This window comes from Lepisma saccharinum, chromosome 26 (genome assembly GCF_977018435.1).
Source record: "Lepisma saccharinum chromosome 26, izLepSacc3.1, whole genome shotgun sequence".
In the NCBI taxonomy this organism is placed as follows: domain Eukaryota; kingdom Metazoa; phylum Arthropoda; class Insecta; order Zygentoma; family Lepismatidae; genus Lepisma; species Lepisma saccharinum.
This window is the reverse complement of record NC_139254.1, coordinates 12,202,329-12,225,048: the sequence shown is the minus strand read 5'-3', so window position 1 is coordinate 12,225,048 and position 22,720 is coordinate 12,202,329. Positions and strand designations below refer to the sequence as shown.

Below are 22,720 nucleotides of genomic sequence, written 5' to 3'. Positions count from 1 at the left end.
TAAGCTGTCGTGTAGATAATGCCGAAAGATGCTATTTAATGTTATGCATACTTATCAAAGCGAGGACAAGCTTATCAATAATTTTTGTATTATAAATATAATGCAACTGCAATGGCAATTATCCGAATTAGTTGGGCCCATTTACGTTAGATGGCAGCAATGTACAGGCGCAAAAAGCGTCGATGACCACTTTAGCCGACCTGACTACTTTACCTTTCCCTACTACATTTCGCGACTTGCATGCATGAAAACGCTTTTAGCATGTAATTTTTATCCACCTCTAAGCAAATTCAGAAAACGATTATGGATTTCGGTAATATTGCGATTACGAAAAATAAAGTCCTTACATAAAGGCCATTTGAGTGTGGTTTCAGTTAAAGTTCCTTGAATAGCATGTAATTTGTCAACATTTCAGCCTATGCCTGGCTACGCCAACGTTCTCGACTTGTTCACACGCATACGATATTTAAAAAACAAAATTACTGATATATGATTGTCATTATTTTGAACCGATAGATTTCTTGAAATATGGGACGTTTGTTGGTCACTGAACCAAGTTATTAAATTTCCCCTACGACACGAGCGAGATCTCTTCAGTGGTTTAGTGGTTAAGGTAATCATGGATTACCTATTTTATGTTAATCGTCTAATCGGCACTGGACTAAAGTTGTATCAGAACCACTCTGCAATATGCCTCCACTGCATATACTGGCTTTACTACTATGTCACCAGGAGAGAAGATAAGGGATATCAAAGAATTGGTAGAAAATGTGAGAGAATTAGAGTACGCACACACGCGCGCTCGTGCGAATAGATAAATAGAGAAAGAGAAGGGAGAAAGAAATAAAGAAGCGAAGAAGAGAAAGAAAAAGGAGGGGAAAATACATAGAAAGACATTAAGAAATAGGACAGGAAGAGTGATCGAAGACACTGGAGTACCCATGGGAGGGGGGGGGACTGAAGGGGCTACATGCACCCGAAATTTTTAGAAAATAAAAAATTCATATGAAGAAAAACTTAAAATTATCCTCGATAACAATTTTTGTGTTTGAATAACTTTTAAAACGAAGGTTTAAAATAGAGGAAAAGGTCTAAATATGGGCCCCCCCATTTTTGGAGTAAAATATTAATATATCAAGCACCTGCCTTTAAAATGCATATCTATGAAATATATACTTAAATGTAATAGCATGCTAAAGAATAGAAGGTCTCCATTTTTTTTTAAAAAAAAGCAATTTCCAAAAAATGGTAAAGTGATGAATTTCAAAATTGTGGTCTAAATATGGGCTTCTAGTGGCAATAACACAAAAAGCAAATAAAATAAAAGAAAATAGTCATTTATCGCTAAAACATTATAAAATTCATATTTATGAATAATCTGTTGTTTTGAAAATCACGCGGAATGGGAAAAATCGAAATTAAGAAAAACATCCAAATATTTGTTGAAAATGTGATCTCAACATTAGACCTCATGTCATAGCCCATATTTAGACCATCACGCTATTTTTCTTCTTCAATTTATTTTCGCTGTATGTGGTACATATTTCACAAACAAATCATGGCATTATAAAAGTCCACATTTGTTTTATGTACCTATAGAAAGCAGATGAGAATTCAGAAAACGCTGAGTTAAAACATACCTGCAAAAAGTTTTCGGAGGTCGCAATTCTATAACAGCGTCCAAGGCCGAAACTAACCACCACTTTCTCTTGCGAATTGGCGCCGCAACCTTTGTCCTTGACAGATAACCAGTCGCTGATAACTCCAAAACCTATATTTAAACCTTCGCCCATATTTAGAACTTCTCCTCTAGTAATTGGAGCTCATATCTCATGAAAATAAAACGCCAACAATGGGGTATCACCAGGCAAAATTGATTACGCCGATGTATTCTATGATCCAAGCAAATATTTAATCTCACTCTGTTCAGTAAAGGTTAGATTCATGACACAACCCGTGTTCGCATTCAGCTGTAGGCATAGGTACAATTTTAATTGAATTGAAATGAATTTAAGTGAAGTGGAAATTTGTTTTGGATTTTCTTTGTAGATGTAAAAATATTTAAATTGTCACGGACATATGTTTTCACTTACATTAAAGTTCACCTGACATGCCTCCATAAAACACACGTTCATCTAAAAGCCATGTGTGTATGCATTTAATAGGACTACATGCGAAAAGAGACCTAAGTTTTCAAACCGGCTACCAAAGATTGACAAAATTACTTTCGAACGTATGGTTTTACTCTAATTCCTGAAGAGCTGAAGCATTTTGGTTTTGCATATAGCTACAATGATAGTACTTTTAGCAGAGGCGTCTCGTGAACGCATGCGGTGCATGCTGCGCATGCGTTCACAAGACGCCTCTGACGTTTAGTATTTGTATAGAGTCTTAAAATATCGCAAATTCCATCATAAATAACTACTTTGACAAATGCCTTACGAATCCTTGAAACCTGAAACTTCCACGAGTCGATCGGGGACCATCTCGACTTACTTTTATATAACACAACAAAACACTACTGATCTCAACAAGCTCTCGAACAGGATTAATCGACGAAGCGACCCAACATACGTCAGAAACACCGCCCAGTTTTAGTATTCGATAGAAATGTATACTACCTGTGAAACACCAGAAGTCTGAAAAAATACAGAATGCATGGCACCTAAAAGAGAGACAGCAAAGGGCACCAACTTTTCAAAAACACTGGGTGGGCTCAAACATTTGATTTATAAGTTCACAAAAAATCACATAAATTATTGGGTGGCTTCGGGCTCCACGGACTCATATAAATTGGCGCTACTGTACAAAGTCGACATAAATTGCGTAACGATTCTTTTTGCAGGTATGGTGCGGTAAACTTAATTGAATTCAACTGGAACACCATAAGTACGATATAGTTTACAAGTGGGTTGGAAATAGTGATTCCCGGTTGAGATGTGTCATTCATAACCAGAGATTTGACGTTTCAAAGCAGGGAGGGAAGGTTGGGGGGGGGGGGGGTGAGAATCCCACCTGTCGCTCCTTCAAATCGCACCCTGCATTAAAATGAATGGATGCATGTTTGTTCGCTACTTTCAAATGACAAAATTCTGATTTTCCGTTCCATCACATTCCAAAACGATATCTAGGGGCATAAATACCCACACACACACACACACACACACACACACACACACACACACACACACACACACACACACACACACACCCACACACCCACACCCACACACACCCACACCCCCCACACACACCCACACACCCACACACACCCCCCCCCCCACACACACACACACACACACACACACACACAAACGTGGAGGACGAATTTTGTATCTCGCAGATGAAAAAATGTTTCTGCGCCAATATTTATGCACCATCCAAGTTCACAAGTTCAGCCCCACAAAAAAACCTGCGTACGCCAGTGATCGAAGAAGATAAGGATCTTCGAAGAAAGGCAGAGAGAGAGAGAGAGAGAGAGAGAGAAGGAGAAGAGGGAAAGATAAATAAGTAAGCGAAAAAAGAAGAAGGGAGGGCAAAGTTAAGGACAAAGAATCAGGACAAAGAGGGTGAGAGAAGAAAAGAAACGTTGAAGAAAGACAGAGAAGAGAAAAGGAGAGAGAGAGATAGATAGATAGATAGATAGAGAGAGAGAGAGAGAGGGAGAGGATAGAAATATAGAAGCGAGGAAGAGAAAGAGAAGAGAGAGAGAGAGAGCGAAAATAAACATGACAAGAGCAAAAATGAAGAACAGAAACGTTCAAGAAAATGCAGGGAGAAAGAGAGAAAAATAAGGAAGCGAGGAAGAGAAAAAGAAAAAGGAGGTAAGAGAAATGAAAGAAATAAAGAAACTGGACAACGAGTGAGAGAATAGAAAAGAAAAGAAGTATTGAAGCGAGTAAGAGAGAAAAAACAGACAGAAAATGTAAGGAAGCAAGGAAAAGAAATAATCAAGAAGAGAAAAGATAGAAGGTACAAGGAAAGAATTACAAATAAAAGGGAGACGAGAAGAACAAGCATTATTCCAACGGAATCAAGTGACTTGATGTCCCTCTATAGCTAGTACAGTTCGTTAAATATGCGCTGTTGATATAAATTGATGGAGCAGTAAACAATACAACGTAATAGAATCCCTGTTACAAATAGTGAACCCTTTCAGCGCATGCGTGAAGAGTATGAACAGTTCGAGGACAAAACAGGAAAATGTTTATTTGGTTTATTGCAGATGTTCTCTCAAGGCAATGAGGTTCTTGAAAGCCAAGTATTTGCTAGTACATGAGTGAATTACGCTTTTGTTTCCATAGACAATGCTATACAGTGCATTTCTATTACACTCAAATACCAAAATAGATAGTTCCTCTGCAATGACAACAGTTAAGAGTGTTGCTCATCAGAATTTGCAAGATTCTGAAGCTCAAGAGGCACAGACCAAGAAAAAATACCACAGCATGCAGCTTGTGTTTGCTCTCGGAACAAGAGGTTGTAAAATTTCCATAGCAATCACCTTTCTACTTCAAGCCCTTCGACCATTCTTCACAAAGGATTGGGAAAACATCTCTCATGGGGAAAACAATAGCTGTTTTCATCATTTTTTTTAACCTTTTAAAGGGGATTTAGCACTCTCGGAGGGTGCGAGTTGAGAGACTGTCCGGCTGTTGATTTTTATAATCTTGTTTAATGGTTTCGCAAACTTTGTAGGGAGTGAATGCATTACGAAGTGCGTGGATAGGATATTTCTGCATTTTCTCCTCTTACTACAAAGTTCTACGTGAAATGGTAAACAACATTATTCTAAAAAAATGCATTGCGTTCCGAAGACGAAAGAGTTTAAACTTGAATATTTTTTGTATTGGAGGAAGTCAGCTTCACAAAACAAAACTTCAACAATTTCTCGTGTGTGTTACTCAATGAGTCGAAAGCCTCTGTACATGGATGTGTTAAAAAAGAAGGCAGGATTTTGACACGGCCTTAATTTGCATAAACTGTATGCGTATATTCCAGGCCAGCTAGGCTAACTGCGAAGCCTAGAATGTAAAATACTGAAGAAAAATCTCTTAGAAACTGTGTGAATTAAGCTGATTTGGAAAATAAGATAATGGCGATTCTGAAGTTGGCAACCTGAATTCTTAGGAGTTGGCAACCTGGATTCTTAGGAGTTGGCAACCTGAATTCTTAGGAATTGGCAACCTGAATTTTTAGGAGTTGGCAACCTGGATTCTTAGGAGTTGGCAACCTGAATTCTTAGGGGTTGGCAACCTGAGTTCTTGGAGGTTGTTGGCAACCTGGATTCTTAGGGATTGGCAACCTGAATTCTTAGAAGTTGGCAACCTGGATTCTTAGGAGTTGGCAACCTGAATTCTTAGGAGTTGGCAACCTGGATTCTTAGGAGTTCGGAACATGAATTCTTAGGAGTTGGCAACCTGAATTCTTAGGAGTTGGCAACCTGAATTCTTAGGAGTTGGCAACCTGGATTCTTAGGAGTTGGCAACCTGAATTCTTAGGAGTTGGCAACATGGATTCTTAGGAGTTGGCAACCTGAATTCTTAGGGGTTGGCAACCTGAATTCTTAGGGGTTGGCAACCTGAATTCTTAGGAGTTGGCAACCCGAATTCTTAGAAGTTGGCAACCTGGATTCTTAGGAGTTGGCAACCTGAATTCTTAGGAGTTGGCAACCTGGATTCTTAGGAGTTGGCAACCTGATTTCTTAGGGGTTGGCAACCTGAATTCTTAGAAGTTGGCAACCTGGATTCTTAGGAGTTGGCAACCTGAATTCTTAGAAGTTGGAAACCTGAATTCTTAGGAGTTGGCAACCTGAATTCTTAAGAGTTGGCAACCTGAATTCTTAGGAGTTGGCAACCTGAATTCTTAGAAGTTGGAAACCTGAATTCTTAGAAGTTGGCAACCCGAATTCTTAGGAGTTGGCAACCCGAATTCTTAGAAGTTGGCAACCTGGATTCTTAGGAGTTGGCAACCTGAATTCTTAGGAGTTGGCAACCTGAATTCTTAGGAGTTGGCAACCTGAATTCTTAGAAGTTGGCAACCTGAATTGTTAGGAGTTGGGAACCTGAATTCTTAGGAGTTGGCAACCTGAATTCTTAGGAGTTGGCAACTTGGATTCTTAGGAGTTGGCAACCTGAATTCTTAGGAGTTGGCAACCTGAATTGTTAGGAGTTGGCAACCTGGATTCTTAGGAGTTGGCAACCTGAATTCTTAGGATTTGGCAACCTGAATTCTTAGAAGTTGGCAACCCGAATTCTTAGCAGTTGGCAACCTGAATTCTTAGAAGTTGGCAACCTGGATTCTTAGGAGTTGGCAACCTGAATTCTTAGGAGTTGGCAACCTGAATTCTTAGGAGTTGGCAACCTGAATTCTTAGAAGTTGGCAACCTGAATTGTTAGGAGTTGGGAACCTGAATTCTTAGGAGTTGGCAACCTGAATTCTTAGGAGTTGGCAACCTGAATTCTTAGAAGTTGGCAACCTTGATTCTTAGGAGCTGGCAACCTGAATTCTTAGGAGTTGGCAACCTGAATTCTTAGGAGTTGGCAACCTGAATTCTTAGGAGTTGGCAACCTGGATTCTTAGGAGTTAGCAACCTGAATTCTTAGAAGTTGGCAACCTGGATTCTTAGGAGTTGGCAACCTGAATTCTTAGGAGTTGGCAACCTGAATTCTTAGGAGTTGGCAACCTGAATGCTTAGGAGTTGGGAACATGAATTCTTAGGAGTTGGCAACCTTAATTCTTAGGAGTTGAAAACCTGAATTCTTAGGAGTTGGCAACCTGAATTCTTAGGAGTTGGGAACATGAATTCTTAGGAGTTGGCAACGTGATTTTTTATAAGTTTGGAACCTGATTACCGTTGGGATGGCAACGTGGCTTCCTTGAAGACGTCAAGAATGAGTCTAGTCCTCTTCCTCCATAGCCTAGGACCAGGTGTCATTTGAGATAGCCCAGGTCTTAGACTCAGCATACGCCACTGGGGTATGTGTATGGTCATCGGAATCAAACGCGGGCTTCCTTTATTACAAGTCCATATACGACATGTTAGGATTTAGACCAGCGGTTCTTAACCTTTCCATTGAATTGAATTGTTGTTTTAAGCCCACTTTATGCACGGATAGGCTAATTGGGACTGAACCTACAGTTTAAAGTGGAATCCGAATCATTGAGCAATGTGCCTCCACCGGGTATCGAACACGGGATCCCTTCAGTACAAGGCGACGACGTTACCACTACGCTATCGGGGAGGCTCTCTTAACCTTTCAAACCTTTTATTTATGAGATTTTATTTTCAGATATTTTTGTTGTTGAGGATTAACTCAATATTTGAAATCATAAAGTACATCAAATATTTATTGAAAATTGCTCATCAAGGGTTTTTTACTACAATTATTCAGTTTATTTTACTCTAATAATAATACTGACAATAATATAATAATAATAATAATAACAACAACATTGGGCAGATTAACAACCGTTGTTTTAGACTGTTAATGGGGAAGAAGAGTATATACTATTGACACTGTACAGAAAATACTTTCTCTCTACTAGTCTATTATTATTATTATTATTATTGTATCTCAATGAATAAGAGTGATGATTTATAATGCATGCAGCATGAATTAGATTCCCCGTGGAGCCTTAAAGAAATTAATTACATGGAATTGCAGTTTCTCATTCTCGATTAACTTTGGTTAACTTTAAACTTTGTCGAACATTACTTTGTAACTTTATCCTTATACGTACGCCAGGCATCCGAAAATGCAGTCAGTATAAACGAGCTCTCAAAGCCAGATGTCTCAGGTTCCAAACCTGACTAAGGCGCGAAAGCAGTAGCTGATAAAAATACAGTTTGACGCATTTCTGTACGTAGTTTGATGTACTAAAAGTGTTTAATTAGCAGTTCATGTTCTTTAATCTTACTGGATCAATATATGTTTGTCAACTGACGTATTTTAGGTTTAATTTGTAGAAGTTAGCCATATTTTTCTTCTTCCTTTTCTCGCCTTGTAATCAAGGGGTCCCGGGTTCGATAACCCGTGATTAGTGGTTCGGATACCACTTTAAATTGTAGGTCCAGTCCCGATTAGCCTATCTGTGCATAAAGTAGACTTAACAACTCAAGAATTCTTTCCCTTGCAAGTACAAAACACACTGAATGGGAATTTAGAAACCAGTTTTTATAGATTAACATATAATAAAAATATATCTCAATATACATTATATATAAATATATATAATTAATATAATATATAATTTTTTACAGGACCAGGCAGCCTTATACAAGTAGCACATGCTTCAGTACAGAGAAAGCTAATGACTTCTGGCTCGTATCCAGCTTAGAAGTATGACAACACAACTATGCTTTATTGTAGTTTACTTACCTATGCAGTGGTGCCAGGCCCTCCGCTGTTATATAGCGGAACCCATGCAATGTCGTATACTTGAAGTATGATTTGATGACCGTCCAACAGTCCGAGGTGTTCTTAAACTCCAGCGACTCCTTCCTCCATTCGGCTACCCTGTGACGTGGTGGAGGAATCGCCCGAACCTTCCTCGGCGTGTGAAGCTTCATCGTGTGTCTGGGGCCTAAACGAAAAACAGAAACAAAATTTAACATATCCATTCCGATGTTTATACCGCCTAACCAAAACTATGGTAAAGTCCATATACATGCAATAGCCTTTGTGTACGTAACTATATGATGGAGTGCCGGATCTACAAGCTGCAAAATCCCGCAGTGCGTGGGGGAGCGGAGACAAGTAAGCATTTGGGGGGCCATCAGCCATTGACATAGTAGAAGGTTCGTATGTGCTTATGTAAAAACTTAGTTACTCAGGGGTACAGAAACGAATACAATATATACAGGTAAAGTTAAAGTTCCCTGTGCATATAGCACAGTCCCATGAAGGCAGCATGTGGGGGAAGGGTCCCACATATTTTCGATATAGGCCATCTTCGAGGTGATGTGATCAGCACCACGCTTCGGACACCTTTACCCCTCACCCCGGGTACCATTTGATGTGAGGCTGGGTGGACCCTAGAGTTATGCGGGGACAAAGCCGGAAAAATTCATACCTTAGATCACCCACACCGGGGTTTCTCGCGTCAGACTAGAATCAAATCAGGGTAGAATTTCACGAGAAATGCAGTTGTGAAGGTTTCTTCAACCTATCTTTAATCAGGAAAAAGTTATGACTGCATGATTGTAACAAATGTATAATTTTCCAGGTGTGAGAAAACTGTGTCATATATATATATCACATCACCCCCTTCCCATTTAAAAAAAATTGAGTTGAATTCAATATGGCAGCCACCAATATGGCGGACGTCCGCTCGGAACACACCAAATGTGGTTCCCCCAAGCCTAACCTGTTTCTATCATGATCAATTGTACTCAACCTAACTCCTATACTTTTCATAGGGGATGTTAAGGGACCTTTGAATCACCCTCTAGGGTGTAGGGCCCTTATATGTGACTTTGCCAACATAAGATCAAGAATCACACACACACACATACAATATATATATTATTACTAATGGTTGTCGACACTCGCGAAGTGTGTGTGTGTGTGTGTACGTGTGTGTGTGTGTGTGTGTGTGTGTGTGATGGTGTGTGTGGGTGTGTGTGTGTGTGTGTGTGGCGGCAATTGGGTTCCAAAAGTAGGGGGGGGGGAGCAAAGTGCCAAAACTAGGGAACTTTCCCTTGGCAGATAAGGTTTAGCATAGTGCGGGAGCAAAAGTTGCAAAAAGTGGGGGGGCAGTTGCCCCCCTCGCCGCCTTAATCGCCGCCACTGTGTGTGTGTGTGTGTATTAATTTATATTATACATTCTTTGCCTTTTTTATTCAATATATTTTTTCATTACGTTCATCATTCATAGAGGTCTCTCCGATCTCCATACAAAGCTTTGCTCGGTAGGAAATGCTTTCTCCGATCCTTGACCCGTTTGCCCCTTGAAGCCAGCAACCCATTCTACAGTGCTGCAAGGCTGGTTGTATAGGTACCCGGATAATTCAAATCCCAAGAGTATTTGCTCGTTACTTCTCTAGCCCAATTGAGATACACGACTATCTAGAAGAATAAAGCACTAACACGCAAGAGAAGAAAAACAGAACTTTCTAGTTGTAAACATATACACTAATTGATCAAACTAGAATACATATAGATAAGCCTACATAACTACTAATTCGTAGTAAAAATATACACATTTATGACAAAAGATGAGGCTAAGGGAGAAACCTGATAATTCACATTTTCCTGTTTTTACAAGAGAAGAAATTCAAACTGTCAAGACTCAATACTTTTCCCGTTTTAAACTTTCACATCTCTCAGGACTTATCGAGTTTTTCGTCTGTGCAGTTACAACATACAAAACTACACTGACGGAGCTATTTTATGCCATCGACAACAGCAAATCGATAAAATTGGACTTATCAGGTTTTTACCCTGTACTTTTGAAATGTTAACTGTTCTCAATACTTTTCCCTTATACATATTACAAATTCTGCTTAGAATTTCTTCTAGAGCATCCACGTGAATCTTCTAGTGGTTTGTTCTCGTTGTTGTCTAGATATCAGTGGTGACTCGTGTCTTTTTTGGGGTGTGGGAAGAAGTTATGGTAAACCGAGGAAGGTTTGAAAAATTGTGTACGATGGTTCAACAAACGAAATGGGTTCAGCAGGAAACTTGAGACGGTTTTAGAGAATTCATTGTTTACCCCGCAACCATCTACAGATTTTCTGCCATAAAATTTCCTCACGAACAAAATATGTCAGGGAAAAAAAATAGAGGATGGATCGTGGCATGATTGTAAAAAGGTTGTCGCTGTGTAGGTATACTCCCTTTTATTTTAAACATTTCCGCTGTTGAAGTAAAAAAAGTAAAAATAACATTTGGACATAATTTTACTTAGATTTCCTGAAAACATATTCCTTTGAATTTGATTTCCTTCTCCCAGAGACTCACGTTTGCAGATCATGCTATATTTTACCATTATGCCAAGAGCAGGGTGCTAGGTGCCAAAAAAGATCAAGCTGTGCTCGGTTTAGAACCATTTTGCTGGGGTTGTCATCACTGATTGAGGAAACCCTCGATGCTTCCTAGCTGGATGCTTTAAACCGCAACCTCTTCCCTGCCTTTTTTCCACTTCTCACCCATCTGTTTGTAGTGATACCAGCGAGGTTCCTCAGGCGGGGTAGCAAAGCCTGAGTGTCCATTGTCTTTGGGCTGCAGCTGGAGCGTATGACAGCAGTCAACTCTTGACAGTAGCTAACTTAGTCATTTGTACGTACATTGTTTCATAATTTCATAACGCACATTATTATTAAGCTCATAAAAAGTAGAGAAATGGAAGCAAGTATAAATGAACTGTAGGAAGTTCCTTACTGCCTACATGGAGGAATCGCCCCTGCTAGATATCCAGTGTTGGGTACGTAAGCCTATTTTCGATCACAGATATCTAGACATGAGCGAAATAAAACCAGATGAAAATTCACTTGAACGCTCTGGAAGGACTATTAAACAGATGTAGATATTCAGAATTTTGAATTTCAAAGTTATTTTAGGAAAAAATAGGAATTTTCGACAATGATAAATTGATTTGGCATATTTAAGTTTGCTTTTCTGCTACTTTGCACTAATAACGAAGACGAGAATGAGTGATATGATGAAATTGATGATGGGACACACAAAGAACACCCATGCCCACACTGTGATTCGAACCCGGGACCCCTAGCTTCGAAGCGCGCTGTTCTAATCACTCCGCTACGGAGGTCAGCGAATTTTTGACAATGACTTTGTTAACGCCGGCCAAGGCAACATCCTGATGTACAAGAGACACGTACTAACAGATGGATCGTGCTAAATTTATTCACATTATGAAGCCATTAAGAAACGACGCATATGAGGCACGAAAAAAGCATGCTATTTGCCGAGCACCGTTTGGGTTAAATGGATCCTGCCGTTGGCGCCTGTATGACTCCATGCAAAGAGTTAGAATATATGAATATATAGGCGGAAAGGCTTTACCGGCCGAGAAAATTGAAGTTCCGTCCACCATGTTACGAACGCCCTACATGCCAAAGTCCCATATTAAGCAATGTCAATTGTGGCGTATATATTCGGCAGAAGAGAATAAAATTAAGTTACTGAGGTGAAAAGATGGACGCGTATAAGTTATTTACAATGAGTTATGGTGTTTATATCAGACTTCGGACATTAGATAGGCGTAAATCCATGGATTTGCCGCGTCGTCTATTTCATTACTCCGGTGACTCTAACTAACTCTCTAGCCTTCTTAAACCCGAAGGTTCATGGCTGCAGCAACACAGGCCTTCCATCTGTCCCTATCTTGAGCAAGATCTATATACTCTTTTCCATCCCTACCGATTTCCTTTAGGTCCATCTCAACGTAGTCTCTCCATCTTCGTCTTGATCTTCCTACAGGTCTCTTACCATCAGGTTTCCCAATAAGAATCCTGTAAACTCTTCTTTCCTCTCCCATTCGTGCCACATGGCCTGCCCACCTAAGTCTTCTTGATTTAATTATTCTAATAATATCTAGACATGAATACAAATTATGTAGTTCTAAATTGTGTAACCTTCTCCACTCACCTGTCTCCTCATCCCTTTTAGGTCCAAATATTTTCCTAAGGATATTATTTTCAAATACTATCAATTTATGTTCTTCTTTCAATGTAAGGGACCAAATTTCACACCCATATAATACTACAGGCAAAATTACTGTTTTGTATATTTTAACTTTTAGTTTCTTCGATATTAAACGAGAAGACAAAAGTTTAAGAATAGAAAAGTAACATGCATTTCCTGAATTAAGCCTACTTTTTATTTCCTCTTTAATATAATTTTCATTTGTTAATATTAGTCCTAAGTATTTGAATTTGGAAACTGGTTAACATGAGTTGTTATCAATAATTAGATTTTGATTATTACCTAACACTTGGTTTCGGCCTGTAAGCATATATTTAGTTTTATCTTTGTTAACTTCCAAACCTATCTCTTTAGCTGCTGTGAAAAATATTTTAGCATTATTCTTAATTGTATTTATATCATCCCTTAATAAGTCTACATCATCTCCATATGCTAACAAATGAGTCACACCGTTTAAATTTAGTCCTTCGTTAGTTTCTTTTACCTTCCTAACAGCATATTCTAAGGCAAAATTAAAGAGCTTTGGAGATAATGCATCTCTTTGTTTTAACCCATCATGAATTTTAAATTTGTCAGACACACTAATACCAACACGAATTTTACTTTCTGTTTCACTGGTGCATACTTTTATCATATTAACAAGCTTCTTAGGTATTCCAAACTCGACTAATATATTATATAATTTATCTCTTTTGACCGAATCATATGCTTTTTTGAAATCAATGAATAGCTGATTGACATTTTGATTATATTCCCACTTTTTCTCAAGTGTCTGTCTGATGTGAAAAATTTGATCTGTAGTTGATCTGTTGCGTTTAAATCCACATTGATAATCACCTATAATTTCATTAGCATATGGAGTTAGTCTTGTTAAGAAAATGTTAGATAATATTTTATATGTTGTTGAGAGTAGAGACATTCCACGGTAATTATTGCAGTTCATTTTACTCCGGTGATAGGAATCGAATATATTTAATGTGGCCAACGTTTCGACAAAGTGCACCCATTTTTTAAACTAAAGAATGTAATGACATGTAATGCCAGTTACAAATGACTATAGGCAATACTATTTTAACAATTAAAATTCATTGTTTGCAGACTGCTTTCATAAACATGCTATCTTGTACTTGAATTGTTAAAATACATATTGTTGCCTATAATCTTTTGTAACAATTAAATTTCATTGCATTCTTGGTTCTTGAAAAAGAAGCACTACGTGCAAATGTTGAGCAAATTAAGAAACAATCAGCCACTAATGAAAGAAAAATTCTTATTAATGTTATTTTTTAAATTTTCCGTTCACGAAATTTTTATTCTTACCTTCTGCAACAATCAGATAAGTGTCCTCTCATGGAAGGGACGCACTTTACCTCTTATGCCCCAATGTCTCCCGACCCAAGCTCCGTCCCGAAGTGAATAGCATAGCAAAGTACGACGCCAGGAGTTCCGGGTTCGAATCCCAGCCTGGGCATGGGTGTTCTTTGTGAGTGTTCCTTCGTCAATTTTATCATATTATCACTCATCCTCATCGTCGCGAATAGCTAAAAATTGCATAAAACCCTAATATCTACTTGCTTTCTCTCTCTTACTTTTAACATTACTTTATTTTCTCATCAGAAGTAACTTTAAGGTCATGAATGGTGTAAATTGATTTCAAGCCTTCTTTACCTACCATTGCAGCACGGTTTGCACTTGCACGTTAATTTCTGGAAGTTGTGACAACGCTGCCGCGCCTTGTAGCATATCGGAACACCTTGCGGTATTTTTTCAACTCCACGATGTGCAGAAAAATGTATTTGGTGGCTTCACGAAAATACATGCACCCCGACCTAAGCTTGATACACGCCAACAATTAAAGAAGGCGCGAATCTGTGTGCCAGGGCAGATCAGGTCATAGGCCATGCGGATGCGTAGTTTAAACCTGGTGAAAATATCTGTCGAAACTAGTCATTCCCTTTAAAACAAACTTTGACGTGACTTTACGGACAACCCTCGTACATATAAATATAAGCCTGTTCTATTTCAAGGAAAGCAACTGCGTCACATGTTTGATACGATGGCGTCATGTATCTATCCCAGCAGATGTAACATGATAAATCGATGGTTTTACATCATCTTTCCCTCAACGGACAATAAAAATATGAAAACTGATCTCCGTATCGACAAAGGGTTGACCTTGCTACTGTGGGAGGTCGTTAATATATCAGCGGTGGCATCGCGGCCTCTCAGTCGTAAAACAAACAGAATAAATCTCCAGAGATGAGCCCACAGGACCTTTCAACCCCACGCTTCGGTGCGGCTTCTCCAAACATCCGTTCCTTGGAAACAGCAGAAATCGGATGACGTCATACACAATACTCGTCAGTGTCCTTCAAAGATGTGTGAAGATTTGGGATAATATCGAGACGAGACGAAAATTGGCAGTCTCGGTCTCGTCTTGATCTATAAAACGCCCGTCTCGTTCACGTCTCGAAGTATATAAACAATACAAGAATCGTGACATGACGCGAACTTTCACAGTTTATAGAGGTCATGAAGGAAAACAAGTTTCTGACGCTTCGTTTCCACGCAAAAATAATATATTATCTTGAATACAATAAGTAGGCAGACCATGCTTACAGTTGCTGCTAAAGGATTGACATTGCAATTACTATATACCGAGTGGTCCTAACTAAAGTTGCCCTACTTTGAGCCCTCTAGAGCCCGTTCTAAACAACGGATTGCGCTGAAACTTGGTATAGAAGCTGTGGAGAACATGGGAAAGCGAATGCTGGTAAAACAATAGTTCCAATTTTCACCACTAGGTGAAAATATGGCGCCGTGTGTTGTTTGTGTATTCTAGGCAGGTTCGAATAATGGCAATCAAACAAATAAATAATATATATATATATATATATATATATATATATATATATATATATATACAGGGCATACACAAAAGAATGGTGCTGTTTCAAAAGTTAATGGAAAAGTTATTTCTCATGTTAGACGGGCACAGAATACACCGTCAGCAGCGGAAACTGTCCAAGTTTCTTATTCGTTAATTACAATCCTTCAATGTGTGCACCACCCTCGGTAACACGACACACATCCACACGGTAATCATACTTCTTACAGACTCGGTGTAGTATGTCCGCTGTAATGGCCTACAGTGGCCTGAAGTCATCCTATGACGAAGCTCACAGATGGACATGGGCAATGGTGATACATACCATAGATACTACCTTAAACAATCCTCCAAAGGATAAAATCACATGGTGTAAGATCCGGCTAATGGGGTGGCCAGGGGAGAAGGTTTTTGCAGCACGTCTGATCCAGCGCTGTGGAAGTACACCATTGAGAAGCACTCATACGTTCCTGTAAAAATTGGAGGAGGGGGAGCTCCTTCCAGTTGTAGAATGTAATCGTCATAATTGGTATTCAGTCGGGACACCCTGCATGAAGTCTCTCTAGCCACTGACTTGGAGGAACTTCACTGAAACGCCTCATGCACTCTTTAAAAGTTGTCATGAGATACACGAGGTCGGCCAGTTTACACAAGCATCCAGTTTCCACAAACTGTCGCTACGCTACCACCTGGTTATGTTATTCTCGTGTTGTGAAGCGTCGTTTTTTAAACTGCACACTAAACAACTCATGCTGGATTGCAATCACAGATGTGGATACCTAAAAAAGGAGCACACAGAAAGCCTTCTCCTGTTGCGATGCCATTTTGGAAACTGACCCCACAGCCTCCCAGTAATCATAAGAATCGAACTGTTTGGTAGCGTATGAGAAACGTGGAGAGTTTCCGCAGCTGACGGTGTATGTTGCACCACACGACTCTTTTGTGTATGCCCTGTATATATATATATTGCACACACACACACAAACACACACACACATGCCGGGGGTCAAGGGTTCGAATCCCGGCCTTGGCATGGATGTTTGTGGATGCTCATTCATCAATTCCATCACATCATCACTCATTTCCATCATCGCAAATTAGCCAAAAGTGGCACAAAAGGCGAAGTAAAATAAAGCAAATCAATTAAAAAAAAATAAAAACACACACACACACATATATATACAATGTGTGTGCGCGCGTGTGTGTGTGTGTCCGGCCAACCTCGATGGCGTAGTGGTATCGTACTTTCCTTTAAACTATAGGTCCAGTCCCGATTAGTCTTTCTGTGCATGAAGTGGATTTAAAAACAAACTCAACAATATATTGACATGTACGCGTGTGTGTGTGTGTGTATATATATATATATATATATATATATATATAAAGGATTGCGATACATAAAATATTCTCAGTATCGATTAATAATATGTTATAAAATAGTATTTTGGTTTGATATTCTCTTATATCTCAAGTATATGTACATTTTTACAGGGTTGTTCTATTAGCGATTGGCTGTATTCTTTACAATTTTACTCAATATCCTGCATAGTGAAGCACTGCAAATGACCTAACATAACTGGGAAATAAATAATGCTAAATGCTCATTTCGGATTTTTGTCTTAAAGTGAACTTCGATACCGTTAAGAGACGAGAGAGTTTTCTTGGAAAGTAGTGCGCGCACATAAAACAAAATTGATGTGATTTCTACCATGAGTGTGTTCCAGTCACAAGTAGTTACTGTTTGCAAGCGAATTATTAGTAATAAAGACAAACTAGTACAGTCAATAAGGCTCAAGCAGAAAGAATGGGGGGGGGGAGAATTATATTCTCGCCTCGGTCATAGAAATCTCTACCTACTGTTCAAGTGATCGTCAACGAACGTAAACTAGATTTCAAAATATGCTGTATTAAGAATTGTAGAGGCCATGAAAACAGTTTTGCAACATGTTTGAACGATTTTCCAATATTTATACGAGTATATTTCGTAGCCATTACATGTTAAGTGATCTGGCTGGATTTTATAGTTTTAGAGGGAGTGTGCAGTGAACGCTAAAACTCTCATCAAAGAGGTTGGAGATGACATTTTGTTTCTTCCATGACCCTATTTGTGTATTTCACAATAATTGTCAACCAATTTGTTATTTATGTGTACGTACAGTGGGATACTCAAGTAACGCTCAGCAAAATTGTCCATGGTTATTTTCATCCTATGTGTTTCAAGTAGCATTTTACTCATTTTATCAGCAGATTGTTTGGCATCTTGTTTCAATTCTTGAAGTTCTCATTGGGTAACATAAAGTCCATGAACATGGTGATGGACAATTTACTTGGTAATACTTATGCATACCACTGTACAAAGCAGATTAATCCGACCCTACTATCAAATATACAGGAACATGAATTAGGCCTATTATTCTTCGAAGGAATATTACCCAAACCATTTCATCGTACCTTTTGTATCAGATAGGCCTCATATTAAATTTTAATTAGATATTATTTTTTTTGTTATTTTTTGGTTACTCGAAGTACATCTAGTATAATAATTCGTGAAGCTTTGGCTTTCTAGGAGAACTACCTGGACACGTAAAATGGGAAGCACAAATATTATGAAGTAAATCGTTCATTCCATTCCTTAAAAACAAGCAGGATCAAAATTAATGAAAATTGCGATGGACAAATTGCCCGGTAGTACTTACACGACCCACTGTACCTAGTAATTCTGTAAACAATTTTGTGCTATTTGAAGGCAAAACATAAGATATTCACTCAAGGTTTCTTGTGACAGTTTCATTCTTGTCATTGAATGAACTATTCTCTTTAAACATACGAAATTTTCTACTTTTAAATCATACAGAATACTGATTCTTCATCTCTCCTTTTTCCTTCTGCAATTCGTCACATTTATGATATACCATACTCAGTTCTTCTGGTCTCTTATTTAATATTGAATGAATGTTTCAAAACATAATATAACTGTTCAAGTGTTTGGTCGATCATATACAGGCTTTTTGAAGACAACGAGCGATTGGTAAATTCTATACTGAGGTCAACTCTAAATAAATGTGCCAGCTATCCGATAGCCAATACAGTTGTAGGTGAAATTTGAGTATGGTGAAATATACATTACATTGACAAATGTTATGAATTGGACACAACTTACCTTGCTTGCCTGGCTGACACAGGACTTTTCCATTCTTTCTTGCCACCATTCTTCCAATAACTTAGCGGAAGTGCAAATTCCGCTAACAATTTTGTGAAAACACCAATAAATATTTAATTTTACTTCCACTTAAACTGTAAAATAAAACACAACAGTGACAAGACCGATTCGTCGAATTGCATTATTTAGATCATGCGAGTCGAAATGTATGAGAGTTTTTGATTCACTTATGTACAATTAACAAACCGATTTGTTTTGTGTGCAATGGCAAGTGAGCGTTCAAAAAATAGTACTCGGTTCGAGCGTAAACGAACTTTTCGGTTGGGTTAGGGGATACCTTGAACCCAATTACGAACAGTGAATATTCTAGAAGTTACTTGTTTGTTGCTGGCACGTTTCTAAAACTCTATGCTTGTTTTTTTTTTAAAAAGTAAAGCAACTCTTTTCTTAGCCACGTATGTAAGCTTTGAAGCAAATGCATTTCTTACAACACGCTGCCATGTTGATTCACACTCTACGCAAAGCCTTTCCGAACGCAAAATGCTGTGTTCGCATCAGCGAGGCGACATAAAGCCCGCCCACAGAGATGAAAACTGCGATAGCCCATCAGCGATGACAGCGCCACGAACACTGGACGATCCTTTGCGGTGGTTCTTGATGCTTTGGTCTCGGAATAGCAATGAAAGTTCCATTCCGATGCGTGTCGCTGTTCATCTCGTTGACAGCTGTAGATCCGGACGACCCTAGGAGGTTCGTAAACAATTCATTGAAGGAGCTCGCCCTAAATTGAAGCTCTGGGTAGGAAAACACGGTTGGAGATGGGAGCAGTGTGTGCTCACTTAATGAGCACCTTTAATGAGTGTTAATTGCACTGTGGGAACGAACACTTTCGAGTACTTTATTTGTTACAAAAGAGGGATTTCAAAACTGCATATTTACTCTAAAAGATGTTCAGTGTTCATGAAGGAAAAAGAGAAACAAATACACATAAAAGTAGATGTATTAAAATGTGAAATTGATACAATTGGGTCCGTTACAGTTAGTTACCAAACAAAATAGATAACGTCACATTAATGTATGTAACTTTCTTGGGAAAAAGAGTACTATAACTTTGTTTTATGAAATTATTTTCGAACATTTACGTCAGCACATGTATAATTATGCTTGGAAAGTCTTTATTTGGGAAGAAATATTCCAGAACTGTGAATTTACTGCTTCATTGTATTCTTTATCCTCTTTAATCTCTCTCTCTCTCTCTCTCCTCCCTCTCTCTCTTTTCTCTTTCTATCACTTTCTTCTCTCTTTATATCTTTTTCTAAATCCTTTTCTTGGTCTGTCTCATTATATTATCTTCTCCCCTCTCATTCTCGTTTCTCTCTCTCTTTCCCTCGCGCTGTGTTTCTCTCCATTCTCTCTCTGACCTTCTGTTGCTACCATCTCGCTTCCCTTTCTCATTTTCTCAAATCGTGTCGCCTTATCTGTTGTTCACGCATGTGCAGTGATTTCTTGCTTATAGACTTACGGAGAATTCACACCGAAGCGACACTTGTCGTTTGCGAACGAGTCAATCAGCAGCAAAGTTTCACACCGTAGCGGCATGACATGCCACTTCGGTGTGAACCACGGCCAACTTTATTAAGGCCGGAATCCTGAAATGTGGCAACGCTGTCTCGCCGGCCTAAACATCCAGCTACATAGCATGGGCGCGAATAGCAAAATTGATGTTGACACTTAAAGAAACACGAGAATCTGTGTAAAATGTTTTTCTTTTTCAAAATCTGGACAGAAGATTGACATTACGATGTAAGTGGAAAGCATACATCAGCAATAGAAATATACATTTGCCGTTAAATAACTTGAAATAAACAGAAAATACGATGCTAACTTTGCATTTCATACGCAGTATGAAACTTTCCAATAATGTGTAGCTTGCTCTTATTTTATTTGCTAGCATTTCGGAATGACATTCAAATCTAACAACTAAATATTTAAATGATAGAAGATCTAACACACTGGCCTTAAAGTTCTAATACGTTCAAGATTACTCTTTCGGCTTAGTGGTAGAAAATTTCCCACCCATGAACAAAGAGCGACAGGTCAAGGCCGGGATATACAAGCTAACACGTCAGCTGTCCACGTATGAAATTATTTTGACAGATATGAATAAAAACAATTTCCACGAGTGCATCAACATTAACGCACACTCGATGAAACTGGAGGAGGGAAGGAAAAGAGAGAGAGGGTTGTTTTTCACATGAATTGGAGCTGACATAATTTTAAAACAAATTTGGACTCGATTTCGCCTCGCAATCAAAGTGTCCCCGTTTATATTTCAAAGGAGGACACACTTCAGTAGTTGGCAGTCTACTCGCACATACAACATACTTGAAACAAACCTTTTTGAAAAACAAATTTCGTTTAAAATATTGAAAAATCTTGATATGAACAACATGTACCTATATTTATAAATGTTTCCAATTTCTTCGGAGAAGAATTACTGTAAAATTTGAAGATACCGTTTTACATAAAGTTATAGATAGATGTCACATTTTTGTATACAATTGATTAAACATGTGTATTACATTTGGAGTTGAAGTATGTCTCTTAGATTCCATAATAATGTTTGAACACTATTTATGTTAACATTAACAGTTTCCATGTTTATAAGACTTATAGCTTAACTAATAAAACTCAGTTCAAAATGTTCTTCGCCTTGTAGTCAAGGGGTCCCGGGTTCGATACCCGGTAGAGGCGCATAGTGGTTCGGATCCCACTTTAAACTGTAGATCCAGTCCCGATTAACCTTACTGTGCATAATGTGAACTTAAAACACCAAATCAAACAAAAAACAATTCAAAATGTGTAATTCCAATAACAATAGCAACAAAGTGTATTAACGTATAGCTATGTTAGAAACCGTGGACCATTTTTAATACATAATTTATAATTTCAGAATTTCCATTCTTCAAATCAAGCTTTTGATTGATTGATTGATTTGATTTATTTCACTTTGCTCTTTTACCACTTTTGGCTAATGGCGAAAATGAGGTTGAACGATGATATGATGAAACTGACGAATTAGAAGCCACAAAGAACAATCATGGCCAGACCGGGATTCGAACCCGGGACCTCTGGCGTCGTAGCGTGCTGTGCTAATCACCAAATCAAGATTTGATATGTCAAAAGAACCAAAAGCACATCAGGAATTTAAGTGTGGTGTGGGTTCAAGTCCTGGAAAAAAAACATTTTAAGTTACAATAACTATACTGCACATTTTTTTCAGGAATATGAAGTCCAAAGAGAACCCCCATACTGTGTACCTAAGAGCTCAATAACTTATGACTTTTCTCACCTTAATATCAAGTTCTGATATTGAAAACTACTGACAAACTATAACAAATAACTATGATAGTTGATGTATATTCAGAGAAAAGGAAGTTTTCTTTGCCGGTTTGGGAACGAATTTGGAAATATATGGCTGGGAAAGAAAATTGAGAGGGGGATTAATTTCCTGCTTGCCCCATCTTTCAATACGAACACTGCATAGAAAATGTTCCCCATCGGTCATACACTACGCACAGATTACAATCAGAACTGTACATGAACTTTAATCCATTTCCTCCCAAAACTAACCACTACCGATCTGATTCATTCCTGTACATTTTAAAGAAAGGTGAACACAGTATATTTCAAATACTCTTGCAAACCCTTACTCTATCTCTATGGAATTGTCTCTCGGGATAGATGGCGCTTGAACTGAGTCTGAATCGCAATGTGCGTTTGGGGCTTTTGGAGCCTGTGATTTCTTTCTTCTTCTTCTCTAACATTTTCGCGCAATCAGAATCGCAGATACAATTGGAGATAGGACGTAAGCAAAGCCAGTAAAACAGTTCTGCAGCGCTAATCATGCTGAAACCAAGAAAAAGTCCAGCAATTCCGCCAAAAGAGACTGGAAAAGAAATATATTGTAGAATGTAAATATATAGCGAACAAAGATTAACACTA

At 38.5% G+C, this 22,720-nt stretch overlaps 1 protein-coding gene across 1 annotated transcript in view; it reads right to left on the bottom strand.

The window, feature by feature from the left end:
* Positions 1-22,720, bottom strand: part of LOC145979383 (sodium channel protein Nach-like) — a 92,727-nt gene that overhangs the window by 40,391 nt on the left and 29,616 nt on the right. Inside the window, exon 6 of the mRNA XM_083112251.1 lies at positions 8,382-8,586. Within this exon, the coding sequence (XP_082968377.1) occupies positions 8,382-8,586 (205 nt within the window). The remainder of the gene's footprint in view (positions 1-8,381; positions 8,587-22,720) is intronic.